This window comes from Parasteatoda tepidariorum, chromosome 11, assembly GCF_982258835.1.
Source record: "Parasteatoda tepidariorum strain Cologne lab strain chromosome 11, Ptep-v5.0, whole genome shotgun sequence".
Lineage (NCBI taxonomy): Eukaryota > Metazoa > Arthropoda > Arachnida > Araneae > Theridiidae > Parasteatoda > Parasteatoda tepidariorum.
In genome coordinates this window covers 33,868,142-33,890,645 of record NC_141765.1, presented here as the reverse complement: position 1 = coordinate 33,890,645, position 22,504 = coordinate 33,868,142, and the positions used below count along the sequence as shown (strand labels likewise).

The window sequence follows — 22,504 nt, the reverse complement described above, 5'->3', positions numbered from 1 at the left end:
TTCAGTTTCATAAGTTAGATTGTCATTTTTATCGATTCATCACCTAAAGAAATTAATTTTAAGATGCTTTTTCAGTTTATCGAAGCTTTTCTTCTTTTCATTTTTAAATTTGAACAAATGTTAATTTACTTTACACATCAAAGACTATCACCAGAAATATTTATGAATCACTCTTCAAGAGACATGATTTAGTTTCGATATTTAAAAAATTTTCGTTTAAAAATATCACTGCTACCTGGTAATCGATTTATTTTAGTCAGTATACTTTCTAGCATAGTTTCGTTGCATATTTCAACATTTCGAATCTTATCTACTCCTTTTGGTTGATATTGAAATATTTATTAAGCCCATAGCACTTATTTTTTTTAAAATAGTTAATATATGTTATGACCGTAAATGGATCATCAATTTTATTTCATTCCCGTATATGCAAATCGAGAGAAATGAGCCTTAGAAGCCGAAAAGCCTTTCCCGTTAATTGTATTGGAAATTCGACGTTACCAAGGATCCGTCTACGTTGGATGTATTTTTAAGCAGTGTTGCTGACAGAGCTAGATTAAATGAAATGTTGGAGTTAGAATTTAAACCTGATTCACTAAATACGATGCGCAAGTTTAGTACCTATTCCCACAACTTGTTATGTTATAAGAATCATTGCAGCTACTAAGTGTGTGAAGTCTTAACTTGAGATAATTCTTTTTTTTTTAAAAAAAAGAAAAGAAAAACATAATTTTGTTTAATAAAGAAAATACGATATTTTTTTTAAAAAGTTTTTTATATATTTTTAAGTCAAATTATTGTACACGAAGAAAAAAGTCCTGATAAATTTATCGAACTGTGTGGTATTGCAGCTACGGGTGGAAGAAAATATAATTCTAGTAATATTTAAACCATTCATTTCTTATTTTTTCTGCTCATATTGTAGCGGTTAGCAGGAAAAATCTGGGTTTCAAAATTATAGTTCTTATTATCACACATCAAGTAAAAAATACTAAACTTGAAATGAATTTAGCCAAATAAATGTCTTTTAAGCCATTCTAAGGTATTATGATAAAATTACCATATTCCCCATATTTATCAATTTTTACTACACATTATAACACGACATTTTATTGTTAATTTTACCAAACTCATATCAAAAGCTCTTCGGAAAAAATTACCGACCTTTTTGGTGTTCCCATAGAGGAAGAAACACTATAAATTTTATCATATTCCGGTAATTTTGGCCATACATTTTCCTTCGTGTATGATATCAGAATCTAAGAGAGTTTGAGATCTAATTTTGATTAAAATATGAAGTACAATTGGTGAAACAAGTATTCTTTACAAACTCCCAGTTTACTGCATACAAATAAGTTTGAAAGCATAACTTAACTTTTTTAACATTCCAATATTTTCAATAAAACTCTAAATAAACTTAAAAAACTCTTTTTAAAAATTTATTTCTGCTCAATAGATAATAAACATCTTCACATGCGTGTACCATCCCGTTTATAAAGCGCAATAGAAACTGTTTCTTCCTTTAAGTTAGGAAGTTCCTTTAAGTCCCATAAGAAACTGTCTACTCCTTTAAACTGCCATATTTGGTCAGAGATTTTAAGCTGCCATATTTGGTCAGATCAAAACACGCACTATCGTTACATGGTTTCTAAAGTTGTATATACTGCAAGCAAAAATGGACAGCTCAGATATTTTTTTTCCAGTTATCTGTATCTGTAGTGATTCAATGATTCATACTAAATTTTTTTAAAACAGTGTTTCCTAAAAATAAGATGAAGAACTGGTCTAAACTAGAGAAACTTATATCAGGTATGAAAAATATTGTAAGCATACTTGCATACTTTAGATTTTCAAAGAATATTATATTTTTTTATTTCCTTTTTTAAATCCTTTGTGAAGATTTTTTCAAGGTACAGTCAGTCTCTGTTTTTATGAAAGATAAGATTGGAATTGTCGAAAATAGTTTCTGTTTATTCTTTGGGTGATAATAATTCGAAAAGGAAAACATGCAAAACCACTTCTTTTAGGTTTTCAGGCTCTATATATTAAATGATGGAAGTTTATAAATAAGTTTATTTATGAAACTTAACATCATAAGCAGCAATGAAGTTGTAAATTGAAACATTGACTTGTATTTAATGTTAGCTTTGAGAAATCTATGTAGAAATAATTGAAGTTTGCTTTTAAAAAATTGAACAAAAAATGAGAATTGTTATTAATGCTTTTTAGTACAACCTCCATTACAGGGAGGCAGGGATAGCCTAATTGGTAGGGCACTGGGCCCATTTCAGAGGTCATGGGTTCGATCCCTGCCGGCCGAGGACTCCCCGTGTAGTAAATGGTGACTGATGCCCGTCAAATCTGTCGAGTGGCAAAGTCCTCCATGTTCCCATAACAAATTAATACATCTGGGGGTACAGTTTCAGGAGTTTCCTTGTCTTCTGGATTGGTTCAAAATTACAAGGCTGCGGATTTGAACATTAGTAGCAGTAAACCCAAAATTTGGTTGGCTGTTCAACAATGGAAATAAAAAACACTGAAAATAACTTCCATTACAGAAACCTTTCCATTATAACCGATGCATTAAGTCTCGTTAGCAATTCCATAGACGCAATGTTATTTAAATGTCCATTAGAATGTCCACATTGAACTGTTCCTTTCAATAAAGAGACCGAAATTTAGTCATTTGATATGGAAAAAAATTTCAACGAAATTATTTAAACTATTATTTTCTTTGATATTACCACACAATAAATGCAAAACATCTTGTACCCCTATTGAATTAAGGAAAAGTGTCATGATCCTCCAAACTCTTATCCTAAATGTTCGCAATTCATGATCATTCGGAATCTGTGTAACTTTCTTTAAAAAGGATACAATAAATTTATCATTCATACTTTTCTTATATATTTTATAACTTGGTGTAAATATTATTGTAAATATTGTAAAATTATATTTTATAACTTGCATAACTTTATAACATGTATATATAATTTATAAAATGTACATAAAAATTTTGTAAAAAGTCTGTCTCCAAAGTTTTTATGTTAAGTCAATCTCAAAAATTGTCAACTCTTTTGTGACATGTCAGTGTTCTTGTGTCGTTTATTTTCGAGTTGAAACAAATACGTAATTTTTGTAGTTATCCTGACGTATTATCAAAATTGGAAGCCCAAATCTGGATGTTAATTTCAATGTCTTTCTACCTATGAAGTATTATTTTGAAAAGTACTTCTGCGCATATTTTGGAGAGAAAAAATTGCGTTATTACCAATTTTTCTTTTAGTTATTAAATTCTTCCAAAAATAAAGCGTTGCTTAGCTAAATTTTGTCAAGTTGTCAAGTACTTTTTTACCTATGACTTAATATTTAAGTTAATTTTGTGCAGTCACGAAATAACGATCTCATATTATAACGTTCACGTTTGCTTCCACCCTGGACCACAAAGGTCATTATAACAAACGTCGACTATATTTTGAATAATTTCTAAAATTCTAACTTAAATTTTAGTTGATAAATAATAAATATTGAGGGAATTTAATTATTGACTCTGTCAACCTTCATCTATCAAAAGGTACCTCAAGATAGAATCAAGTTAACATGTCTTATATACTAGGGAATTGGAATTCAATATTTATAGTGGTAGTTACGCCATATTACTCCCCTTCCAGAATTTTATCTGTGATAGAATTCGATGAACGGATATCACTAGTTAATTCATGCTGTTTATTTATTTATAACATTTTTACTCATTATATTTTTTCTTCATTTTTTTGTTTTGTTTATAGGATTTCGCTCATTTTTTTCCTTCATTTTTTTGCTTATAGCATTTCGCTCATTATTTTTTTTTGTTCAAATCATTTCACTAATTCTTTTTTTCTTTGAGCAGTATTTTTACGCAAATCAACTGTTTAATGGCGTAACTACCTTAATATCTGTGGCGTAACTACCACAATATCTATTACTTTTACTTTTTAAAAAAAATTTCTTAATGTAAATGTAAATAATAATAAAAAAATTCATTTTAAAAATCATTTCAATTGTATATCTGTTCGCATTTTATCTGTAATTGTGTCATTCATTTAATAGTAATTTAATAAATTACAAAAAATAATACAAATTCTTTTGTATTTTAGGAGACTAGTGAGGTTACTAAATTCTGGTTGCTAAATGACAAAATAGCTCTCATGAGAAATGGCTCAGTATCACAGAGGAGTGAAAAAGAATCGACGGCAACACTTGTATTCAAATTTATTTCGTCTTTTTTATTCGAATAGCAATGGTTCATGATCCAAAATTCATTTTGCATTTTAAAAATGCCACTAAGATAAGGTAAGATTTTAAACGATCTTTTACAAATGGCTACTTATCTTACAAATTAAACATTCAAGTTTATTCGCAAGAAAACATGCCTAAAAGCATTTAATTTAATCATTGCATCACAACGTATACTGTAAAATCAATCTGTTAAATTTTCGGAAAAAAACTGCTAGCTGCTGTACAAGCATAAAACTGTTTATTTCACAGAAAAATACTGTTATTTAAAAACAGACGCCTTTTTTACAGATAAGTACAGTGCGCCAAAAAAATGGACCAACCTGAATAACTTTTGATCAAATGATCAAATCTTCACGTTCTAGGACTCTCTCTTAAAGGTTCACGAGAGTAATCTCAAATATGCTAATTAATTAGTGCAGATTATACTTTAAGTTACGAAATCAGACACCAACACATACTTTCTCTGAATAAACACACCCTTTTATCAAGGTATTCGGATTTCTGACCCCCAAAATATGGGGGGTAGCTGCAATCTGGGAAATATGGTTCCCATAGTTTGATCAAGAGAGGGATCCAAAGTTTGCATTTTACTTTTAGAGTATTTTGGCATATTTCAAGCGAATCTAAAAAATTTTTGCACACAATTATAAAATTCTTTTATCCAAAGACAATTCCATGCGAAAAATTAATTTTAATAAATATTTATTATTTTTCATTATTTCATTAATAATTGTCAAAAAAATTTTAATTCTAATGTATAAAATTTTTTACATTATTTTAAAGTAAATGTAATTTTACATTGCAAAAACAAAAATTTGGGCAAAATCGGTTGAATAATTCCTGAGAAATCGAGAAGTCGTAAATTTAAAATATTCTTAAATCTAGCTTTCAAGTTTAAAATCTTCAAAAATGTTAATATAGCAAATAATCTCCAAATTTTTACAAACATGAGAGACACTAAGTAATCCTTTTTCAGTCAAAGTCTCTTCTCGAGTCATCAATCCACCTAAGTTTTTATCTTCCCTTTTTTTTTAGACACCAAATAATTGAGCAAAGATTATCATATAATCTTATTAGGTACACTGCTTATTTATTTTTTTAACTGCTGTAAATATATTAATATATGATTCTATAACTAGTAAATCCAAGTTGATTCTACTTCACCCATGATTATTAAATTTTATCTCTCCAAATATGCTTTTTAAAATTCTTTTCTCAAATATAGCAAGAGTCTATTTAACTTTCCCAATCAGTGGCCATATTGCAGCAGTATGTGTGAGAAGGGTATCAGTCAGAGGTTTGTAAATCTAAAGCATTTTAGACTTTTCAACTAATGATATTCAATAACAAATAGTTATGCTGTCCCAAAAAGCATCCATTAGTTGTTATGATTCTGTTGTAAGCCTTAACATTTCAAAATAGGGACTATTAAAATTTCAACATGTCTCTGGTAATGGCAAGCTGCAGTTCCCTTACTGCAGCTTCCATCGACAGGAAACTTTTTTTAATGGCTTCTGGGTTTGAGTGACAATAATAATGTCATCAGCAAATGCAAAAATCTGCACAGATTTATTAAAATTGTTCTTTTCATGTTAAAATTATAATCTTCAACAATCTTTTGAATTACAATATTAAAAATTTTATGTAGTTAACTTCCTTTCAAATGGAAAAAAAATTAAATATTTAACAATCGTTTGAATTACAATATAAAAAGTTTTATGTTATTAACTTCCTTTCAAGCGGGAAAAAATATTTTTTATCATAACTTGAATGAATATAGATATATTTTTATCATAATTGAAGTTACAACTTATAGTTTCATTTCTTAATTTATTTAATTATTAATTTTAAACAAATGATTTTTATTCGTGTGGGAAACTTACTGTAATAATTAAAAGATCTATTCTACTATCGAGTATCTACTCTCATAGTTAGAAAATAAATTTAAAATAATTTAAATTTTGGAAGTCTATCTTTCCCTTATCTTGATATTGTATTATTAAATAGGACTAAAATTTAACAAAAAATTAAATTATTGCATAAAAATATTACTTTCAAATAAAATTAATTTACTTCCCTCTTGCGAAGGAGGATAATTAATTCACAGCTTATTTTCCTTGCTTAATATACCTAATTTAATCATGTTCAAGCCATCGTAAAAAATTTTTAGAAGAATGTATATCATATAACGAAATTAATAGCACTTTCTTAAATGAATGTTGTTAAATTAGTTTTCGTCTTTTTGGTTTTTAGTTTTCATTATACTGAACTGTATTTCAAGTGCAAAACATAGCAATAAAAACAAAGTTATTGTTAATAAAAAATTAGGCAGTTTTTATAACGCTCACGCATATCAATGAAAAAAAGCAGCTTTGTTTAATTTATAATAAAGCATAATTTTTAAAATAAAAACTATGCTATTTTCTATTTAATCTTGTTTTTTTTTAAAATTACAAACAGGCTCTGTATCAGAAAAAAATGTGCTTTAATACTGCAAAATATAAGTGCAACAAACTGTTGAGTAAATTTATTCCTAAAATATTTTTTTTTGCTTAAAGCCCATAATTTTGCCTCTTACGTTATTTTTTTTAAAGAAACTTGTATATAAAATTTATGTTATAGTATGCTAATTGATTAATTATTATATTTAATTGGCTTACGTAGATAAAAGAACTGAATATGCTCTCATATTTTTAAGAATGAGAACTAAACGCATCAAAATTAATAAAATAATTTTTTAAAAAATTTACTTTTACGCGTAATAATAATAACTTATTTTTCGGTTAATAAATTTATATATTTCAAGTTTTCATTGCAAGTAACAAAGTCAGTTTAATAATTTGACCATTTCATGTATTATTAATATAAATGTTTTTTATTCTCTTATTTATTACTCTTATTAAAAAAGCGGATCAAAAGTGCTTTGTTTTAATGTCCGATTTTTTAATCAATCAGAAATAGGGAAATAAAATTTACTATAACATACTAAGAAATCTGAATCTGAAATAATGATTGGTTTAGTATTTAAATCAGTTGTTTGTGCATTATAAAATGAATCGATACTTTTTTTATTAATTAAAGAACGACAGTTTTGACACACTTTTTTTTTTTAAAAAAAAGTAGAAATAATTAACATTTCTTTAATTAAATTTGATCACAAAACCAGTCAGTTATTATTAAGTGAAAATTGCGTTAAGAAGAATGCAAATACATTATTCTATCAGAGTATATTGGAATGCTAGTTGTTCCTAAGACTTTATCTTATTATTTTACGATCAAATAATCTTCGAAGACGTCTACTAAATATTGGAAAAGAGAATTTAATAAATTAAAAATTTTAAAATTAAAAGCTTTTGAATTCTAAATATATCGATCATGAAAATTAAAGAAGGATAATCTGAATATCAAATTTAAAGATATCTAAATGAACTCTATATTTTCAAAGATTTGTTAAACAAAATTCCATGGAGTTTTAACTATAGCTTCCCCTAATGCCATCTATAAACATTAAAAACTTGAAAGAAGTTATAAAAAATTTAATGGCCGGCGAATTATCCTGGATTACATTTGGAGTAACCGTACTCCATTTATAACCCTGTAGTTCCCTACTGTGTTTAAAGAAAACTTTCTAAACTTTACGAGCCTTAAACTAAATAATTCTATATAACAATGATAGTAATATAGATAAGTAGCTAGATAGATAGATGGAGGAAAATAAAGAGAGAGAAGGGTAGATTTCATTCAAATGTGGTGAGCGACATTTCGTGTAATGTCTTGGTGAGTAGGCAACAGAATTTTAAATACAATCACGATGTTATAATATTATTAGGTTCGTAGTAAAAGCCTTCTTTTGATAGAGTCTGTAGCTCCAAACTATGTTTAAAGAAAACTTTCTAAACTTTACGAACCTTAAACTAAATAATTTGCAAGTACATTTAAGTTTTCAAAAAATTAAAACTAATATTTTTAAATAGTCACTTAGAAAGATTTCATGTTAAGAATACCTTTGAATTAGTTTTCTTTCTGAAAAGAAATTAATGACTTCATTAATAAAATTTATTTTGGTTGTACAGATTATTTTTTGGTATTGATTTAATATAACTATACAAATTTTCGTATTTTCGCGCCTTACTAAATAAAATTTGCATTTAACCAGTTACATCAAACGATGTTTATTTTTACCATGGAGAGGTTTCTCCTTAACTTTTCCTAGATTGATATAGGGTTTTAAGTTTTGCATTATTTACTTATTTGAATGCAAATTTCTTTGTATATTTTCAATATGAAGAAATTTTTTCTTCAACCTAATATTGGATTTTAAATAATTATCACAGTACACATTTTAGTAATTAAAGAATACAATGTATCTTAACTTATTATTATTTGACTTTTTGAAGGTGTTGCGGTTGCAAAGGTGCGTGCTAACAATATCTGATGCGTCCAATTATTTTATTGGACAAGATGTATCAAAAGATGACTAAAAACAGCAACACAAGAAACTTGAAAAGCTCGCACAGCCTCCCACATCATCGTCATCGAATTCCCATTCCTTTAGAGCCCCTAAAAGATGGACCATCCATGGATCCAAAGGAAAGAATTTTCCTCGAAGCTGCTGAAAGAGGAGATAAAGCCACCATGGTGCGTTGTTTACAAGCCCCAAATCCAGTGAACGTAAACTGCACCAACATCTTAGGACGGAGTGCCATTCAAATAGCAGCTGATAATGAAAATGTAGAAATAGTTGAACTTCTCCTACTAGAAGAAAATGTTAAGATCGGAGATGCACTCCTATATGCTATTAGTGAAGGTGTCTATAAAATAGTAGAAATGTTAATTAATCATCCAAGTATCACTAGTGAGATGTTAGCTAATGGTTGGGCCAAATCCCGATTACCTGGTGAAGAAAGCTCTGATTATTCTCCAGATATTTCTCCTGTAATACTTGCAGCACATTGCAACCAATTTGAAATACTTCAGCTGCTTTTAACGCATGGTGCAATTATTGATAAACCTCATCCTCTGTCTTGCACTTGTCCACGTTGTCGTGAGGGAATTCATACAGACAGCTTAAGATATTCACTTCGACGTATTCATACATACCGAGCATTGGCAAGTCCAGCCTGGATTTCATTAACAAGCGAGGATCCTATTCTCTCAGCATTTAAGGTAAATTTTTTTTAAAAATCTTATTATTCTTTTTAGTAATCAAAAATGTTGGAAGTTAAAACAAGATTATTATCAAAGACCATGAGCAAAACTTTCTAAGATTTGTAAGAAAAAGCAATTATAATTCTAAAAAGAAATCACCTTTGTGGTAATACAATTGTTTCATCACAGAATAGTATATATTCATTTAAGTACGTCATTAATAGGTACAAATAAACTGAAATCCAAGAAATACTAGAATATTATTTTTTTAAAAACCACTGATTTCAGTTGTTTTGAAAATCAAAGAACCAAAGAGGAAACAATTTAGTTGAATACATAATTAAATGCTCAGGATTTTTGGAAATTCTACTTTTTTTGTGAGTGAGTGTCCTTATAACAATTTAGAACATTTAACATCGAATTGTTTAATTTATGAAATGAAAATCAAATGGTTAACTAACTAAATTTTAAAAACAACGGACATGCGCTGTTATGAATAACAGTTGCTGTAAATAATGGTTCTTTAAAAAGGAATTGGTTATGATATTTCATAAACAAATGAAATCCAAGTACCAGAAAATAACAGTTCTTGAAAATAAAGTAAAAAATCATATGAAATTGCAAATGAATATGTGGTACTATTCTTTAACTGCTATGATATTATTCTAACTTAAAAAAATTTTACTGTCATTTTCTCCTTTTTAAAAATGAATAACTAATTAACACAAAATACAGAATGAAGAGCAACGAGAAAAATAATTAAAATAAGATAGTTTTTTTTTATTACAGGAGCAAAACTTTCCTCAGAGTTGAAACTGAATTGATATTATTCTAACTTAAAGTATTTTTACTATCGTTTTCTCCTTTTTAAAACTGAATAACTAATTAATACAAAATACAAAATGAATAGCAACGAGAAAAATAATTAAAATCAGATAGTTTTTTTAATTACAGGAGCAAAACTTTCCTCAGAGTTGAAATTGAAGTAAAATATAATAATAATATAGATTTTATATAGTAGCGATGTAATATTTTAGAAAAATTGAATACTGATGAAAGGGACAAGCTAGAGAAAACTGACTAGATGAACTAGAAATTACTTAGAATTAAAATTTTTAAACACACAATGAGAAAGAATTAAGGTCAAAACTACCGGAAAATGGTAAAATTTATCGTGTTTCTGGCTCTACAGAAACACGATAAATTTTAAGCAATGTATTACGGTAATATACGCGGTAAAAGAAGCTCGATAATTTTTACCGAGCAAGCTTTGGTAATGATTTTGGTAAAATTATCAATAAAATAAGATTTTTAAATAAGTAGTTAAGTTTGACAAATATGGTGAAATTAGGTAATTTTATCATATCTTAGAACATGGCATAAAAACCATTTATTCAATAAAATTTATTTTTCAGTTTTGCTAAATGTGTGATAAAATGAAATATAAATTTGAGAACCAGAATTTTCGGTAAATCGTTACTATATGAACAGCAAAATTACCAAATGAATGGTTAAAATACCGTATATTTTGGTTTTATTGCCTGAATTATGGTTTTTTTTTTACCAGTAATGTCATTATCGTACCGTACGGTAATTTTACCAGATTTTTTTCTCAGTGTATTATTCAAAATTTTTATATAACATAGTTTAGAACTAGTAGCCAAAATAAATAAGAAGAAATAGTAGCACAATTTTATGCAGATAGAAAATATATCCTTTAAATTTAATGCGGATTGTATTATATATGCTTGACCTTTAAATGTAATATTTCATTATTCTAAATTAAGTTTTTATTCTGTTTATTTAGAAAACACATGAAACAGCTCGTTTTATTTCTTGCGAACTAGTATCGAAAATAAAATATCAGGAATAATAAAAACGTAAACATATAAATATTTCATCTTTATACTTTTTTCCTCACTCATCTGCGAGTAAACCATAAATTGTTAATATTTAAACTTCTGCTAGATCAGCAAAAGTTTTTTTCCATTACTATTGGTATACAATATTCTGAGGGAAAATGCAGATATATTTCATGCATATTGATATACTACATAGTTTTATCTCGAAGCTAGGAAAAGCTTAAAACTTTTTGGCAATGCTTCAAAAAGTATCTTTCAATACAGAATTGTCAGACCAACGGGAATAAAAATTCTTTTATGCAATTTCGACTTTAATAGGTTCAAGAAACTTTGAAATTACCAATAATAAAGTAAAATAGAATCACTCAACATTTAAAGACTTTGCTTGCTTTTACTTTAATGAGATAAAATATCTAAAGCGAAAGAGTTTTTCTAGAAGCAAAAATTCCGATAATCAAATAAGCTTAGACTTAAAAGCATTGACGGAAATCTTTAACAATATTTATTTCTGTTAAGTCCACGTAATAAACGACATATATTTTTACTTTTTTTTTGATATTTTTATTCGATTTAATGCCGTCTTAAGACAACTTTCAAAAACTTTCAAGTAAAGACAATTTTTGTTTTAGTAAACTTAATTCAAACTAAATTAATAGCATGATGTAAGGAAATTTTCTTTTTCTAAAAAACTAAGGACAATGCCACCGTCACATGCGAGACAATTAGAAATAATAAAATTTGTTATACAGCCGAAGGTTTTTTCTAAATGTGAATAAATCTATTTCTTTATATTTACATTTGATACAACGATATTTTAGACTCAAAGACATTTTTATAAAATGCTCGTTTAAATAAAATGTTAACTAATTCGTTTAAGATAGAGGATAGAACCACTTGTAAATTTTTTGTACATTATAAAAAAATTTCACTTGTCTCAACTCCAAAAAATGGTGATAACTACTATACACTCCAGTGATGTTGTGAAACGCCAAGCATAGTTCTTGAATGTAGTGTTTCACCACACCAATGTTTTTTTTTTCATCACTACATCACTTGATGCAACGTAACAGCCACCATTTTCGTTTTTCAGTAACACTAAAATTTATAACAAAAATGGTGACAACTACTTTACACCAAAGTGGTGTAGTGAAACACTATGCATAACAATTGGATGTAGTGTTTCTCTACACCAATGTTCTCCTACATAACTTGGTATTACGCAGCCGCCACCATTTTTGTTATTCAGTAACACTAAAATTAATAACAAAAAAAGGGACAACTACTTTACACCAAAGAGGTGTAGTGAAACACTATGCATAACTCCTGGATGTAGTGTTTCTCTACACCAATGTTCTCTTACATAGCTTGGTATTACCCAGCCTCCACCATTTTTGTTATTCAGTAACACTAAAATTAATAACAGAAATGGGGACAACTACTTGACACCAAAGTGGTGTAGTGAAACACTATGCATAACTCTTGGATGTAGTGTTTCTCTACACCAAAGTTCTCTTACATAACTTGGTATTACGCAGCCGCCACCATTTTTGTTATTCAGTAACACTAAAATTAATAACAAAAATGGGGACAACTACTTTACACCAAAGTGGTGTAGTGAAACACCATGCATATCTCTTGGATGCAGTGTTTCATTACAATGTCCTTTTACATTACTTGGTGCAACGTAGCCGCCATTATTTTTGTTATTTAATCACACTAAAAGTTATAACAGTAAAGTTAATTTTATTATACAATACAAATTTGGAATCATTAATTTAGAATGCATATATATATATAATAATTCTTGCACGCACGTAGCTCAGTTGCATAGCACGTTACATCTTACTATTTAAAATTAAAGTATTCAATATCGTTTTAGTTTTTTGAATGTTAGTTGCAATAATTTAATGTTACAAGATTATAACAGAAAAAAAATTAAAACTAGTTAGAGTTTAGTAGAAATACAACCCATAAGTATTACACCAATTACATTGGCAAAACTCATAGCTAGACGAAAACAAACTTGTGAATGATCCCTTGAATGAAAATCAATAACCAATTTAATAGATTTAAAATTTAATTTATAAGTTTCGATAGATTTTAAAAAGTTTATTATAAAATACTTTCAGAAATATGAACATTTTTCTGGGCCATCCCACCGACTGTCTCGTACATGACACATGAAAATTAATTATTTAAGCAAATATTTTGTAAGGAATATTTGAAAAATTTTACTAAATTTGAGTATATTAAAATACTGCACTCATATTTACTAAATATCTTAAATTCTGTAGCAAATTAAAATTTATTATTCTTCTTCACTTGAGGAAAATTTGTTCTTTAAATATCCTCAGAAATTAAAAGAAAATCGGATAACTAAAAAAAATTAAATCACGGGTTCACTCAAATAATAATCATCAAATATCATTCAGCAATAGATTTTAATTTAGCATTAAGAGATAAAACTCAATTGTATCACTTTTAAGGAAACCGGGCCAACATTATTTAATTTTAAGCATTTTCTCTTAATAAGTGTTTTGTCAAAACGTGAAATTGACACAAGGTGTGTTTACTATACTTTTCAGTTTTACAAATAAAAATCACACAATAAAATGCCTTTTCCTTTTCACTAGAATTCAAAAATAATAATAATAATAAATAAATAAACACCTTTTCTGTCACGATCGGTTTTTTAAGAGGCTGGCATAACAATTAAAATGTTTCTTAGCATAAAAATTTTAGTTAATTACAATGAACTTCAGATTTAACAGCAAAAAAATATATCTTCAAATCTTTCTATTGATTTTCTTTATCGAATACAGTTGATCGAAACTTGTCAAATAGTCACTTGCTCAAAATTACCAGCTAGCGTTAAATTGACATGTTGCCATTACAGGGAAGATACTCTTTTATTTCTTACACCAAACATAAAATATTGATCGTTTTAAATTTAATAAATACCGAACATTAAGTTTTATTTATGGTTAGTCCCTTTAACCAATTTTTAAAAATGAACCACCAAATTCCATAATTTCACGAAAATGCTCTTAAGCATATCAGTTCTACGGTAATTTAGGAAGAAAAATAATCACAGATATCTCATCCCCTTGTAATATTTAAACAATTCATCCCAATATCTGCGTAACTTTCCATGAAAAATGCACACTAGTGCCAAAAAAAATTATATAAACTGATATCTTTACCAAAAAATAATAAACTAGCAATGTTTAATTTTTCTCAAAATTCCGTATTTTTTTCCCGAAAATTTGAAACACTTGAAAACATGGCTACTTTGGCAAATTTTAATCATTTTGCTTAAAAATAAAACATAATTAATGCTTTGTAAGAACAATTTTTTTATGGTTTGCATTGAATAAATTTAGAATTTAATTTCCATAATAATACATTACTATTTATCAATCTCATAAAACGAAAATATATTAATTTAAAAAAGGGACACATTACAATCGTAACTAAACCAATAACAACACATATGAAATAATTTATAAGCAGCATATGCAATAGTATCCATAATAATTGCATGTACCGTGCCATGTTAACTTTATATGCGTAATAAGTGTACAAAATACAAAAATTAAAGAATTTACTATTATCCATCAACCCCAAAGCAAATCAAAAACTGAAAGCTGGTTAACAGTTATAGTACATGACAACAAGCAGAAATTGGATCTATTTCGACTAACTCATTTACATCGGGGTGTCAAACGTATCCTGTATTTCAAATATCTTTAATCTACCTGTTGTTAAGCGGAGTTTTGATCTTACACATTTCAGCATAGCCAACTTACGCATATACGTAATAAAGCATACAAAATACAAAAATTAAAGAATTTACTATTATCCATCAACCCAAAAAAACATTAAAAACTGAAAGCTGATTAACAGTTATAGTACTTGACAACAAGAAGAAATTAGATCTATTTCGACTAACTCATTTACATCGGGATGTCAAACATTTCCTGTATTTCAAATATCTTTAATCTACCGGTTGTTAAACGGAGTTTTGATCTTACACATTTTATTGACTGGCATCCGAGAGTGCAGATCCATGTAAAATGAGAGTTGTACAGCGCCATTTTCTCCATAAAACGCTTTCAGCTAATTTGAGGAAAGATAAATTAATCAGGCTTGGAATCTTCCATCGCTTGCATGTTTATTGTTGACCTTTGCGTAATATTTAACACTGGCTTATGTAGTGTAATTGAGAATGCTTAGTTCTGGAGACAGGGGAATAAAGTATTGTTTATTTTAAAAGTTTTAGCAAGCATTAATCACTAGTGCTGCAGAATCTTCATACGTGAATAGCGCGATTTTATCCATAAAGAAAGTTTATTTATTCAAGATTACATAAGTAAATAGTATTAGTACATTATAAGCTATTTAATAAGAGTAAATAAATAATAAGAATTTTGCTTCAAATATTTGTAATAAACTTATTTTAAAGAATAATACATTAATAAACGACCAATGTTATATTATTAATACTTCACATTGAAGTAAAAGAAGCTCAGTATGATTAAAAACAATTAAATGAAAAAGATATTTGATGATAAACAGTGACGGATTAATATCACACTCATAAAATATTTTGGCAATTCTTTGAATCTGACTGAAATATCATTAAAATTTTCATCATATGGTTAAAGTTAATCAGCTAGTTTCAGGTAGTGTGAATTAGTTTAATCGTAAAAAAGAAACTGTGATGCCAGAAATAGCATTGCATATTTCCTAGCTTTTAAAATTTTTTAAATTACTTAAACTTATTTTTTTCAATTATTATTAATCGAATTATACTGAAATTAAATTAATTAGTTAATTTTTATTTAAAAACGAGTATAAAATATTTTATTCTTTTCTTATCGATCAATGTAACGGCTAACTTTTTTACTTCAATACTAATGTAGGCTCATTAATTCACTGCCACGCCTAATCGAAAACAAAAATCTATTTATAACTCTTTATTATTAATTTCTTACCACAAATATGTTTTAGTTACATGGTTACTATAATTCTCACTGTCTGGTTGGTGATTCGCAATGGCCAAAGAATTTTCAAACCGAATATTGATTATAGGGGTTTGGCTTTATTTTCGCTACGTTAAATTTCGATAATTCGCCAACCTTGGATCTCTTCTTCATGCTCCTGTTGTCCGTTGGAAACAAATTCATTCACTTTCAAATTTGTGGCAATTGTCGCAGTCCCAACCGTCGAATATCATTCATGCTAACTATACTCTCGATGTAAGAGAATACTTTATCTTGATCCCCTTAAGGGATTTCTTTTCTTCATTATGCTTACATTTCTGAATTACGGCCATCTTCAATATTAAATAAATCAATTTTGCCTAAATGATTTTATTTTTCTCCATGAGAGAATTATTTTATTACATCCAAATTAAGATGTGTATGTAATGACCAAAAGTCAATAATGATACTTCAACTACCACTAAAATATTAGTAATGGAGATTAACGTCATCATAGAAGCGCCCTCTAAAATAAAGTTAATTTTGAAAATTACATTGCATACATTTATTTCATTTATAATTTTGAGTAATTCTCTGTTATTTCTATCATTTATACTTCTGTTCTAATGTGATGCTACCTTACCCTATGTGATGCTACCTAATTGTTTCGCAGGTTATTGCAATACATTGAAATAGACTTCTTTTTTAAATCAGAATTAAATTTTTCCATCTTTATTTAACATGAATATTTGATTTCAAACTCTTCAAATGCATATTAAAACCAGACGATATACATCAAATGTGTAAATTAGCTAAGCTGAAGAGACAAGTAATAAATATCCCCAAATTATTACTTTTCGCGACAGGGCATTGTCTTGATTTCTGAATTCTCCTGGGGTTTATTGAGATTTGGAAGTATTAAATAAAACACCGAACATTTTCGAACGCGTTACCAAAATGGAAATAAAAGCATTAAGAAAATGGGCATACAAAATAAAAAAAAAACAGAAAAAAACCGTAATGGCTATCGCGTTAAGATGTTGATCATGCATTGTTTCCTTACCTGCGCTTAGAATAATCACATTATTGCCCATTTCCGCGTCGAAATGAGATCCATTTTCTTTTCTGTGGTTTTTCAGGACTATAAAAATGATAGAGGAACTTGATTACGAGGTCAATGTAAATTATTTAAATATGGATGGAGATGTAAGAGGATTTCGATATCTTGATTTTGAAGAACTTTGATATATTTTTCTACTTAGTTTTGAAATATTCAATGACCAGTAAAAAGGAAGCAATTTAGAGCCTTATGACTAAACGTTTAATTTTGTTTGTTTTTTTATGCATTCTTTTTGCTAAGTATTTATTAAACTTTTTTTCTAACGAAGAGTGTTTCTTTAAAAATAAATCTAGAAGATAATAAATAGTTCCGCAAAGTCTAGTTTCTTTGTAAATATTTTCAACTAAATAAAATAGAACGCAAAGTAAGAAGCATAATTAAAATACTTAAAAAACACGTGTTGGATGAAGCTGCGACAATTTCAAGAAGATAACAATGTCTTCGCTTGAAATGCATTTCTTATACGATGAAAGAAACTGACGTTTTAAACTTTTTTCTTTGTTTATTACACTTTGAATGAAACTTATAACTTGAGAGTCAATATTGGAAGATATTAGGAAGTCTTCTCAAAATACATTTATTAAACGGATTTTTTCAGGAAAGCTCGGAATAAGCGGAAAATTAATCAAAAACAGAACTATTGCATTCCACAGTGGGCCAGAAGACCATGATCTTCGGCCAAAAGTCAAAAATTAAATTTTAACTAAAATATGTTTAGGCAGCTTTAATATCACCCAAATTAAGTATTCAGAATCATTCCAAACATTATAATTTACTTTTTGGACCGACGAGAGTACAATGTAGTGAAAAATGAGTTAAAAACTTTTTTTTAAACTTTAAAATTTTAAAATTTTTGTTAAAAACTTTTAAATTTATATTTTAGAAATATATATAGGAATTTCACCTTTCTGTTACATTTTTATCAGAGTAATTAGTCTGATATTATTGTACAATTTTTCAATTTGTTGGATTAGTTAATACTCTTGACAAACTTACAGTTTATATCTTATCATTTGACATTTTACAATGTTTGAATCACTTTCGAAACTTATCTCCAAAAAGTTCCACGAGGTAATTAGCTAAACTTTTTTTTGTTGTCTTCTTTGACGTTTCTTCTTTCGAAAAAACCTGCCCCATTTTGCCCATATTGCAAAGGTGAACTAAATATACCGAAAAACAAAAATTATGCTTTTTTTTATGTTTTCGCGTTATTTTGTAATATTACTTAATTATTTAAACGCACTATATATATATATATATATATATATATATATATATATATATATATATATATTTTGCTCGCCATATTTCAGCCGCCATCTTGTTTTTTTTTTGGTATTTTTAGAGTACTTCAAAATTTCAACTATGAATTCAATTTACCTGCACATGAAAACCCTAAATAAAAAAACCCAAATTTTGAAACAAATTTTATTGAAATACTAATTTTGGCCACAAAACCTTGGATGCTTGCCCACTGTGCATTCCAGAATTTAAAATCTGGGAGATTCTTAATAAAGGAGGTAAATTATATTGCAGTTTAATTTCAAAGTATGTTAAATCAGCGAAATCAGTAAACCAAGCAATAATTTTTCTATGAAACATTGCCTCTTCGTAAATCAATCTACATGTTATGGTGTTTAATAAATTATGCTAATGAATAAAATTTAATATTTCCCTATTTTCTTTCAATTAGTTGTCGTGGGAACTCGAGCACCTCGCTCACAGAGAAAATGAATTCAAAGAAATTTACTTAGTACTGAGCAATCAGTGCAAAAAGTATTCGTGTGATCTTCTTGACCTCTGCCGCAGCACAGAAGAAGTTATTGCAGTATTAAATAGAAGAACAGAATCAGAATATGATGAAGACGAACGAAACGCAGTTGAGGAAAAACTGACTCTCTCAAGACTGAAAATGGCTCTTAAATATGAACAGAAACAGGTAAGTTCATCAAACAAAAATGTATGTTAGACCACATCTTAAAAAGTTAATTTTTTAAAAATCTTCAATCAAAATTACCTTTTAGCTACATCTGTAACATAAACTAAATAATTTTCTTAAAAAAATAATGCAAGTCGAGATACGATAGAGATATGAGAAAAATGACCACCCCTACATTTTTCTTCAACATATCACTCCAGGCAACACAGAATGCCGAATAAATAAGCTTTAATTTTATTGAATTTTAGTTACTTTTGATAAGGTATAGATGAAAGTGTAATTCGGTGTTCAAAGCGTTACGTGGGCATTAGTCAGGTGTCCAGTAACAGAAACCCTCCAGCACGGTAGAGGGAGCTGTAGATTATCAGATTATCCGTAAATTATATGTTATCCGAGATTTTCTTTCTTAAAGGAACAATTACAGCCCTGGAAACGGCCGGGATAGCCTGGTCGGTAGGGCGCTGGGCCCGTGTCCGAGAGTTCGTGGGTTCGAATCCCGACGGCCGAAAACTCCCCGTGTAGTAAAGTGACTGATGCACGTTAAATCTGTCAAGTCGCAAAAGTCCTCCATGTTCCCATAACAAATCAATTCCCCTGGGAGTACTGGATTGGAGATCGATCGTTCTCCGATTCAGGTCAAAATTACGATCTGTGGATGAATGAATGGTTGTACGAATGGGTTCGCCATATAAACAGGTGCGACGTATGGTGTGGCAGAAGTCGAATTCTTGGCCATAGATGGAGCCACTGAGAAACAAGAAACGCACACTCTGCCTTAAATTTGCTCGGTTTCACCAAGCAGGCTTGCCCGTGTGGCAAAAGGCGTTAGAAACAACAACAGCCCCGGAAAATTATTTTTCATCTTTAATTTTTTTAAACAAGCGTAACATATTACTGAGAGGAGAAACAGAAAAATAATTTTTAATTCTTAAACTTACTCAATTTACTGGTTGTTTCAGACATCTAACTAAATTTTGGGAAAACCGCAGATATATTAGCACTAAAAGATTAATTCCAATTAATAATAGATGCTCTTTAGTTAACTGGAACTTTAAAAAAATAAGGAATTTAAAAGACAAGAAAAGAGATAATAAATATATTCTTAATTTCTGAAAACTCCAGTTGCGTGTTAATGTATATAATAGAAATAGACTGTATAGGGATTTTTTCCTTTTTTTAAATTTTAATTATTCCATATTATTAAATATGAGACTTCTTTAAGAGATTCTTTCTTCTTTTCTTCAGTTTTTTTTTTTTTTTTTTTGCCTTACTGTAGGTAATATTATTTAGGCCGCCTCACAGGTTAATTTTATTTTGTTCGATTTTAAGAAAATTGTCAACCATACTTATCCGACATTCGATCACCGTAATCTAAAATATTTTCAGATTCAAAATCCTCTAATTTTTGTTATATTAGCCCATTAATTCAACAAACAAAATTAAGTTTTATAATTATTTTCTATGGCTATTAAATTTCTCCGTGTGTGACTAACTAATTGGTTATTATTTTATTTACACTTCCAACTGAGTTCTCTGTTAATTTTAACATTCCTGTTTGCATCTGTTTTAATTTTATCTTTGAAATCAATTTGTGTTGCTTTAAATATTCGTTTCCTGTCCAACTGATGCGTTGGCTAGACAATAAAGTTTAGTTAATCGAAAAATATATTTCATTACATAGTCTTAAAATTGTTATAAAGTGTTATTTTTTATCTTGGGTTGATTTTTTAGCAATAATTTTGTTCCTTTCACAAAATAAGTTTACTTCTAACGTATGCTGTATTTAAACATATAGGGGTCCCAAAAATTTGTTACAAATTTATCAGATGTTATTATTTCATATTAATTTTTCTTAGATTGATAATAATTACAATATTTTGAAAACTTGGACGACTGCGAAATAAAATAATGGAAGAGTTTTCTTTTTATAGTAATCTAAACATTTATATTAGTTTAATCTCTTATACTAATTTCATATTTACTATAATTGATAAAAAAAAATCCGAAATCGACAGAATTTTTAAAAAAAAATTAATTTTGCGAGAAACACGTTACATTTTATTTAAATTTTAGACAAATAAAAATCTTTTTAAAGATTTTATTCGATAGTGCAACAAAATATTATATTCGCCATAGTTCATTTTTATTAAAATCCTCTCTTTTAAAAATAAATGTCATGTTTGTGGCCATCTTTATTTAAATGATGTCTTCTTTTTTAAAATTAATATTTTGATTTTTTATTTAAAGCAATATGAATAAAAAGTGTACCAAACTCCAAACAAAGTAAAAAATAAATGAATAAAAAATTTACTTTTGTAAAAATTTTCTTTTTACTTTATTTAAATTTAGTTTCAGAGTAATTTGGACGAAAATGTACTTATTTTTTGCTATTTTCTTCCTGAAGTATTAGTTTAATATACACTCATGGACAAAAAAATTAGCGCACCAAGAAGGAGTCGTCAAAATGAGACTAAATTTTACATACGTAATTACTACTTTGATATAAGTAAATGATTAGGAATTCAAAGATTATCGTTTTTCTTTAATTTTCTAATCATTTACTTATATCAAAGTAGTCATTACGTATGTAAAATTTCGTTTCATTTTGACAACTCCTTCTTGGCACGCTAATTTTTTTGTCCATGAGTGTATTTTATAACTAAGAAAAGTCATAGTATTTAAATCATGCTTAAAAATATTCCAATATTTTTGTAGCGTTAAATTTTTAGTCCTTTTATGATTAGCCAGCGTAGGTATTTTGAAATTAATCATAAATGATAAAATAAAGTTAGCGGGGAAAATCTTGTGAATTCTAGTTCACGAAAGTGATGTTAGATGGCAGCATAATTAGACTTTTTTAAAAAAAACTTAATCGTCTGCAATTTTTGTTGAGGCGACATATCAAAGAATCGTTAAACTAAAACTGAAAGCTCAGCATAGAAATAATGAGTTCAACTATTTGAAATTTTAAAAACATTCATTAACAAAAGTAAAATTTCCCTGTCAATAACAGATAAAGGAGGATTATATGTACGCTCTTTATTGCAATTTTGTAAACACTTTATAATTTTCTTTTCTAATTGATCTCAATTTCGATTAGCATTGAAATAATTTAAAGAAAAATAAAATTTTATGTTGCTAATACTTCTTTTTCTATTATGTTATGCATTTT

The 22,504-nt window shown here is 28.0% G+C and overlaps 1 protein-coding gene across 4 annotated transcripts in view; it reads left to right on the top strand.

Moving 5' to 3' along the window:
• Window positions 1-22,504, top strand: part of LOC107450089 (transient-receptor-potential-like protein) — a 202,090-nt gene that overhangs the window by 138,051 nt on the left and 41,535 nt on the right. For all 4 annotated transcript variants that reach the window (XM_071187496.2, XM_071187497.2, XM_043042127.3 and 1 more), the window contains 3 exons: window positions 4,137-4,332; window positions 8,676-9,444; window positions 19,087-19,332. In XM_071187496.2, coding sequence (XP_071043597.1) covers window positions 8,713-9,444; window positions 19,087-19,332 — 978 coding nt within the window. In that variant the 5' untranslated portion in view covers window positions 4,137-4,332; window positions 8,676-8,712. The remainder of the gene's footprint in view (window positions 1-4,136; window positions 4,333-8,675; window positions 9,445-19,086; window positions 19,333-22,504) is intronic.